This window comes from Equus quagga, unplaced genomic scaffold (genome assembly GCF_021613505.1).
Source record: "Equus quagga isolate Etosha38 unplaced genomic scaffold, UCLA_HA_Equagga_1.0 HiC_scaffold_20232_RagTag, whole genome shotgun sequence".
NCBI classification, from domain to species: domain Eukaryota; kingdom Metazoa; phylum Chordata; class Mammalia; order Perissodactyla; family Equidae; genus Equus; species Equus quagga.
The window spans coordinates 1-8,432 of NW_025793078.1; the positions used below are offsets into that span (position 1 = coordinate 1).

Here is an 8,432-nt window from a genome sequence, read left to right on the forward strand (position 1 = left end):
AGTTGCTTAGTTGGAGTGGTCTGTCCCAAACCCTATTTTTTCCCCACAAAATAGCCCACAAAGGGTCCCAGCTACCGGTGCAGCAGCCTAGCTGAAGGCTGTCTGCTTTTCTGACAGAAGTTGTCATTTTACTCCCCTAATCGGGCTTCCCTTGGAGGAAGAGGTCTTGGAGGAACATGCTTTCAAGTTCCTTCCACATTATGACTACTTTATTCCCTGTATTTGTGTGACAGAAACGTGTTGTGGCAGAATACGTTGTACGGTTTCCTTTAAAATTCCTGGAGCAACAACCCACAGAGGGCAGAGGCGGCGGCGGGCTTAGGGGAATGGGGAAAAACTGCGATCTCACTCTTCAACCGAGCCAGTCACCTTTCTCAATACTGCCAACAACAAGGGATGGAAAGCGCAGTTTTTAAGAACCTGGCTTTTAGAAATAAAGGGGACTACAGTTGGGGTTTCTCTCCCCTAATCCTCCAAAATGCATCAAGATTTCTGGCAATTCTGAGTCACCACACTCCCCTGCTTTTGCTCACCTAACAAGAACTGGTTTAGGGCCTCCTGGGTATTGCTTTCTTCAAACCCACTGTGAAGCGTTCTTTGACCAATGCAAGAAACTTCCATCATAATACATCAGAATAATACTGGTTTTCTTAAACAGAATTTACTAATCTGAAATAGAATTATCCAAAACTTAATAGCAAGAAGTTTAACTATTTCAAAAAATAGAATGGCATCCTGCCAAATCAGTCCCGTCCCATCCACAGCCTGGTGCAGGGGGAGTGATTCCAGAGAGCCAAGTTTCATACCGCCAGTGTATATAAAAAGTGTGTATTTTGGTCCATTTACCTACAGTGAAATAATTTTACATCAGGAATCTTGCTGACAAAAACCAATGCTTGTTGCAAGAAAACCACCACCTCGGAATATTACTAAACACGCCTCAAACATCACCGTCACTTAGTTCTTTGCATGGATATAAAGTACTTAAACAAAACAACTCATCATATGCTCAAATATTAGGTAAATAATTTAATGATGATAGAATAGAATTTCTTTAAACACAATCTTTCAAGTTACTATATTTTTGTCTGGAGTACAAATCTGAAATGGTACAAATTGTACCCAAATACTGAACCATGAATTAAGCAAACAGAATGAAAAAAAAAAATTCTCCTGACTTTGGTTTCCATTCCTTACTCCCACTCACTCTTCCTTGCCTCAGACGGCTTCTACTGAAGACACTTAGTTCAATCCTTAAAGGACAACATGAGAGGGTCTGCTGCCGACAGGGCTAACCCCCAGACGACCCACAGGCGCCGGGCAGGGGGACCACAGACTCTGAAGCACTTCACTTCCTGCTGGAAGCCAGTCCCATTTTCTACTTCACTTCAAGCCAAGACTGCTGAGATGAGGCACCCCTCAGTAGCTACTGACTATTTAAGTATGGAGAGAAAAGCAAGGTAGAAAAATTATTTACATTCTGCCAACAGGGACAGACACACCTGGTATGGACTACTATTAACATTGTCAGGCTGCCTGCTTTCAGTCTCACAGGCTGCTTAAGAACACTTTTTACTGCGAGAGCCCTTGCTGGTCTTGGAGTGGCACGGAATGAGGCGGCTTGCTTTAGTGGTGATGAGGAGGACTCTCTTACACCAGGTGGCCAAGGAGCAGCTGCCCATCCCCAAGTCTGGGGATCAGATGAACTGGGGTTTTTGTTGTGGTTAGTACACATACATGGCAGAGTTTAACAAAACTACTTTTCCTGTTTCCTTGCTTTATAAAGTCACACCCCACATGGTCACCATTAAAATTCACTGACTGCCAGTACCAAATGTGAAAGGCTCCGAAACTGTAAAAGCAAGGCAAGCAGTATGGATCCTGAGACATGTTAGAATCGGTCAGCCCAGACATTACTCACAGTGGAGTGTAAACACTACACTTTGTCTAGTTCTGTCTGAGATGGGAGGACTCCACCCATGAGCCCCATCACTCAGTCACCAGACAGGGAACGAGGGCTTCTCTTGGCTTTGGCGCTCTGCTCCCTGGATGGGTTTCCAATTGGTGCAGGTAATGAGTGAGAGGCTCAAAGTAGATCAACAGCCCATAGATGGTCCAACACAATACTCTGGAATCCCACCCAGACCAGGAGCAAGACAGAAGCTAAGGGCTGTTGTCAGCCACAAGCTGACTTCACAAAGCACAGCAGCACAGCCCCCTCCCTTCAGCCCCTTCCTCAACCTAAAGCCCAGCAGACAGGAAGCTCTTTGGGAGAGGAGAAGGGAAGTTGGCACAGGGGAGGGCGTGCTGTTGCCCGAAGGCCTGATGCTCTAGGCCAAACCCAACAAGACGTCAGAGTGTAGAATATGATTCCACCTAGAAAATGAATGGCACTATTTTAACAGTAGAGCATCCTGGGAAAATCCAGGATGCCTACTCTGAAACTTAAATCAAGAACATGGAAGCCACACCAGTATGCAGGTATGGTCTCCTCTTTAAAACACAGATGGATATTTTAGTTTTCAAGCACCACAGGAAAACTTTTTAAAAACTTTAACCACTTAGTATAGTATAGGTGCTAAGCAGATTTTAAAAGAGACCCTACATATAGGATGGCTTAAGCAATCATTTATAACCATCTTTATGAAACGTGGTTTACGCCTCTAGGTTTTCCTGGTGAGATTTGAGATCAAACATGGAACAAAGTGTGCTTCACTCACAACACATAACCATCCAGACTGCATGTACACATACAGGGTTACGCAAAAGCCCTGATATAACTATATTTAGCCTTTCAGATTCGGTACAGATGGCCAGCAGCTCACCCTGAAAGTCCCACCAAGGACAAGAGCAGTAACTATTCTATTTCAATACAATTATGAGCAGAAATTACATGATGCAAAATAGAGGTCCTTCCATAAAGCTGAAGATTTAAAGCAGAAGAAGAGAAGACAAAAACAAATTTCCCACAAAATCAAAATAATTCCACATTGGTCTTGTACTCCATGAAACCCTGAGATGAACTGCAGTCCTCAAACGCCTATTTGGATCTAGGTTCGCCAGAACACGTCAGTAAGCTTCAAACTGGCTCATCATCAACTTTCTGCTGTATTCATAGGCCAAAAATAGTGCCCCGTTGGCAGGGAACGCTCGGATCATAGTAGGTTTCAGTCCAGAATACAAGGCCATTATTCCTAGAAGATAAAAGGTGATGGAAGACTGAGACTCCCCTCCTTGGAGCCACCCCACAAAGCTGCAAAGCATAGATATTTTTACACTTAGAAATCCAGCCAATAGCACTAAAAACCAACAAGTGATGGAAAGACTTATTTCCGGGTTTCCCTGGACTGACGGAAACAAATCAACTAACAGAAACAGGACAAGTGTCAGGTCTCCCAGCAAAGCTGGTTGATGCTTAGGTAACATATACCAATTCCACACCTGGTTAACTTCTGGTAAATGGATTGGGTAGAGCTGAGGCCTCACGTGGGCAGACAGAAGGCAACCACAGAGCCACAGGAGGCAGCAGCCTTGCAGCTTCTCCTGGGGGGTGAGGGCCACGAGGCATTGCGCCAGCAGAAAGAGCACCGGCACTGAAGTCAGAGACCTGTTTCTAGCATTAGCACTGCCCAAGGTAGTTATGAAGAACTAGTTAGATAATTGAGGTGTGAGTACTTTGTAAAACCATAAAGTGTTATGCAAATTCAAAGAGGGGTTACTATCAGTAATGTACAAGATGTCTGCACTCTATTTAGGATACAAACTAAACAGTTTCTGCATATTGTTATGGTGCTTTTTTTTTCTTTCTCTGCTTTATTTCCCCAAACCCCCCCTGTACATAGTTGTATATCTTAGTTGCAGGTCCTTCTAGTTGTGGGATGTGGGACGCCACCTCAACATGGCTTGACGAGCGGTGACATGTCCGCACCCAGGATCCGAACCCTGGGCCGCCACAGCGGAACGCGCGAACTTAACCACTCGGCCACGGAGCTGGCCCCTGCTCTCTCTCTTAAAATCAAGACAGGGACATTCACATCCCAAGGTTTAAGACGTACAGTGGATGCTGGAAGGACAGAACTTTACTCACTAGTTGCATAAAACTGGCTTTAAACAAACATTAACTGGGAAATCTTTATCCTCCTGCTTAACTCTAAAAATTGATAGCAAATTACCTTCAGAAGTTGCTTAGTGCATTTCTAATTCCAGAAGTCTTAGCATTAAGGACTTTGTACATTCTTTTAAATCCCTTCGTGGTTCTTAGAGATCATTTTCTGATAATACATTATGTAAAACAAGTGGTGCTAACTTCAAAACACCTATTCCCTTAGACAAAGCCCCTAGTTAACAATTCCCTCCAGGCTATTGAGAACAAAGACTCCTGACAGGTACCCGGGCCAGGGGTTAGGAATAAGAACTTTAAATTTTCTTGAGAATAATGAAACTAACTAAACTAACTAACTAAACTAAAGACAGGGGGTTGGAAACAGAAATCCACAAATGTGGATTAATATACAGTACTAGAAAAGGGATATGCGGTGGGGGAAGAAAGCAATTACACACCTGACCACCTCAACGAGACTAGCACCGAAATGACCAGCCCCTCTAAACATACCTCCTGTTTCTGCCATTACCAGACTCACCTTCATTTCTCACAACAGTTATAAAGGTTCCGAGAAATCCTGCCTGTTTCCCCGACATGGAAAGAACTTGAATTCTGGATTTTATACAATCCACTGGGTATACAGCAAGCCAGAGGCAGATTCCACCAACGCCACCACTTAACATCAAAGGGACAGGGCCTAGAGAAGAAAATTAGCAAACAGTATTTTGTCTCAAGGGCAGCTGATGTGATATTTCCAGAGGCCAATGGCAGTGGCTGGAGGTAGGTACAAACAAAAATGCTGTGATCACAATTCCCTGAGGAGACTGTCGAAGCTCTAAGAGCATAAGGTTCTGGTTGGTGTCCTGGGTCTACCCTTCATCATGCCAGGACGAGAAGCCCGAGCGAGGGTCATGTTTAGGCTGATCACTGTGGCACTGTGGCCCTCCTGTGCCATCCTTGGAGGGCTGGCCCCTAGAATCAGCAGGCCCCCAGCAGCATGGCAACGCCTTACAGGAGGAATGAGAATAGAGGCTACTGAAATGCAGGGTGAGGCATTTATCAGCCTTCTCTTAACTATCTTAATGCCCCACAGCCCTGATTCTTCCTTTACCATGAAAAACCAAAGTTGTCTTATTAAACAAGACAGTTAAGCCTGGGAGCTTGACCAACCCCAGAATAAGTCCACCAACCATGAAGGGAGGTGTTCAAGAAAAAAGTTATCACCCATGTGATTCAAACATTGATATGATTGTATCCAGCAGCTAAAGAGAACAAACTAGAAAGAACTACACTTTTCACTGCTCTCAAAACACTATCAAGACTTATTACCAAGTTCTCAGTTTATTGCAAGCTGACTTATAGGTAATTTCCCACAGGGAAAGTAATTTCTATATTTCTTCTTCCTGAAAATAGATCCAGAAGAAATTCACAAATGTTATTCTAGGGAAGAAGTTTGGGATGTGCTGCTCCAGCCCCTGTCCTGAGGAAATTATGAAGCCCAGAAGAAGATGCTAGAAATCATTAGGCCATGTTACTTTCTGCGATTTAGAATCTCCCCAGTGCCAGGTGGATCCCCTACAAGGCGACGCAGAGTGCACGGAATCCGCAGCAACCACACAGTCGGGAAGCGGACACCATCAACCAACCCGCCGTCCACGCAAATACGTTTACCTAGTTCATCTTTTGATCTCCCAGATGCAAAAAATGATCGGCTCAGTTCATAGCCACCGAAGAAGAAGAAATAGCCCGGTACTTCTCGAAGTAAAGTGCTCGAGAGTCCATGGTAGAAGCCCAAGGGGCCATCCTTCCTAAGGATACTCTTCACGACAGACCAAACTGTGCTGGGAGGAGACACAGAGAGACAGTTACAGCAGGCGAAGCAGCTGAATCTGTAAACAGAGAACCAGAATTCTAAAAGGCCGCTGTGGGAAGGAAATCTCAGGGAAGCTCAGATACAGCTATTTTATAACAACCTTTGTCACCTGAACTACTCCAGGGTAAAGAAATCTCATTAAAATGGATGCACACATTTCTAGAAGGCATATTATCAAAGATGTAAAAAAGCTAACATCCAATTTTTCAATACGGAATAAGCAAAATTACAATAAGCAGTTGTCCAAACTCAGCAAGAATAAAACGGTATCCTATTTGCCCAGTCCCTTATCTCCCTCGATTTCTATCTCCCCAACCTTTCTTCTGATCTGCTGTGTTCTGAGAAAATTGGTTCAGGTGTTTAGGGTTTGTCTTGTTCTGTGTCAGTGCAGGGAAACGAGCAAGTAACATTAAACATTACTTTAAGGCAAGACAAAAGAAATTCTAAGAATGGAGCTACAGCTCCTGTAAGGCAAGAAGCACCAGGACTTAGTTCTTAGAGAGGTAGGGGTGCAAGGCTTTCTAATTAAGCAGATCCGAGTCCTGCAGCAGCCAGAACACAGCACCCCGTCCATCTAGACTCCTCTTCCCGAGTACGTGCGCCGTGGCAGGAAGAGGGCAGAACCCGCACACTCAGCAGCCTGGCGGACCCCTCACTCCTCACTTTGTTCTCAGAGAGCAGGTGACTCAGTTTGGACCAATGAAGGACCAAGCCCAGAGGTAATAAAGGCCACCTGCTTTTGATGATTATCTTCCTTCCTCGGACTTCAGAAGGCTTCATCGGGTATTATCCATCAGCCAGGTCCTTCCTGCAACGCTGCTCTCATCCTCGGATGTGAACGTAACAAAGTAACCCAACTCGACACGGCCAGCCTACCTTCCCATCCAAGTCTTAACCCCAAGCTCCTCTACACCCCTGCGTGGCCACTGCTATGCCTAAAATACAGTCAGCCAGTACTTACTTTCACGCAAGCTGTCCATCTGCCTAAGTCCTTTGGACCTAACTATTTTCCTTAAAAATACCTTAAACCACTTCAAGGGGCATGAGGGCAACTTTCTGGGGGCTATTAACGTCCTACTTCTTGGGCACTGGTTACAAAGGCATGTTCATTTCACACTTACGATTTCTGTGTGTGTTCGTGTTACTGTGTACACATACTATCTCAATAAAAAGTCTTAAAGACTCACAGTTTTGGACTCTGGGCTATGAATAATAGATTCAAATTGGTTGCAAAGAATCCCAAGGGTGCAGGAAATTGGGCTCTATTACAAACCCCAGCCTCGCTGCTGCAAGGGGACTGGTAACTCTGAAAATGGTCAATTTATCGACCAATTTTCCCCAGTGGATTGACAGGGTCTGAGTTAACCACAGCAATATTCACCCCCAGAACTGCAGTCAGCCAGATGTGAAGATAAATAAGCAAGTTTTGAGATTAATCAGGATAATAAATTGCTTTACAATTCAAATAAATCATATTACGTGACATATATACCTTCACAGGGTAACTAGGATCTTTCAAGACTGAGCTGGAGAGGAATTTGATCTGAAGGGCAGCTATGCTCACAACGGTCCTGCTCAGTGTTCCCAGAACTGGCGCCCTTTGCAGGTCCGCTTGAAGGATTAGGGAGGGGCGTAAAGAAAGTTACCGCGGGGATCTGAGGTGATCAGCCTGAACATCTACGTGAAACCTGGGAAAGGGCATCAAATATTCATCTCAGAACCAAAGCGGCCCTTATGAAGGCTCAGTTCTCACACACAGTTCCAAAGCTGTCTGCCATGTGCCTCCAAAAACAGCTGGGGATCATGCCTTATGCCCTCAACCGGTCAAAAGGGGTAGAAGCTCCTGGCTTCATCACTTCTGGGGTATTAAACACCTGTCTATGATGTTCTGTGGCATGGGGGGTGGGTCCGACCACCACAAATAGTCCGTTCAGAAAATTATTCTGATTGGTAGAAGTTCTAGAAACAGTATTTTGGATTGGACAAATCTGTTTCTATATCTGTCACTTAATTTTAGTACAATATATTTTTTAAAATACTCAATACATGCTCGAGACCTAATGTTTGTGCCCAAGCGGTGCTTACTTCTGGCTTTTGGCTATCTTCCCCGACATCTGTGTTTCGTACATGGTCTGTAGCCGGCACTTCACAAGCTCAGTGGGGCAGAGCACCAGGGCAGCAAACGCGGAGGCGAAGGAACCGGCAGCCGCATTATGCAGGTCACTGAAAGGACACAGCACAGGAGACCAGTTACCTGTCCAGCCGTTCATTCATGCAGCACTCACTGCGCTGAAACTCAGTGGTAAAGGAGAGGGCAGATGAAGGGAGAGAAACACTTCCTGAGTGCCCACCAGGAACGTGCACGTGCTGTTTCATTGAAGGATCTGCAACTCGGTGAGGCGAACAGCAAGACCCCAACTGCCACACGGAGAAAACGACACTTAGACATGATACATG

At 45.0% G+C, this 8,432-nt stretch overlaps 1 protein-coding gene across 4 annotated transcripts; it reads right to left on the reverse strand.

Moving 5' to 3' along the window:
- Nucleotides 1-1,014: 1,014 nt before the first annotated feature.
- On the reverse strand, nucleotides 1,015-8,419 carry LOC124232070 (mitochondrial ornithine transporter 1-like). 4 transcript variants are annotated; one of them, XM_046649047.1, is made up of 4 exons: nucleotides 8,061-8,412; nucleotides 5,774-5,943; nucleotides 4,641-4,799; nucleotides 1,015-3,194 (listed from the first exon to the last, which is right to left on the reverse strand). In XM_046649047.1, exons 1-4 carry the CDS (start codon nucleotides 8,243-8,245, stop codon nucleotides 3,070-3,072), a joined length of 639 nt encoding a protein of 212 aa, XP_046505003.1. In that variant the 5' UTR covers nucleotides 8,246-8,412; the 3' UTR covers nucleotides 1,015-3,069. The 4 variants fall into 4 exon arrangements, with proteins under 4 accessions (XP_046505003.1, XP_046505001.1, XP_046505004.1 ...); XM_046649045.1 differs by having other exon boundaries at nucleotides 5,774-5,991; XM_046649046.1 differs by having other exon boundaries at nucleotides 3,058-3,194; nucleotides 4,613-4,799; nucleotides 5,774-5,991; nucleotides 8,061-8,419.
- Nucleotides 8,420-8,432: the final 13 nt, after the last annotated feature.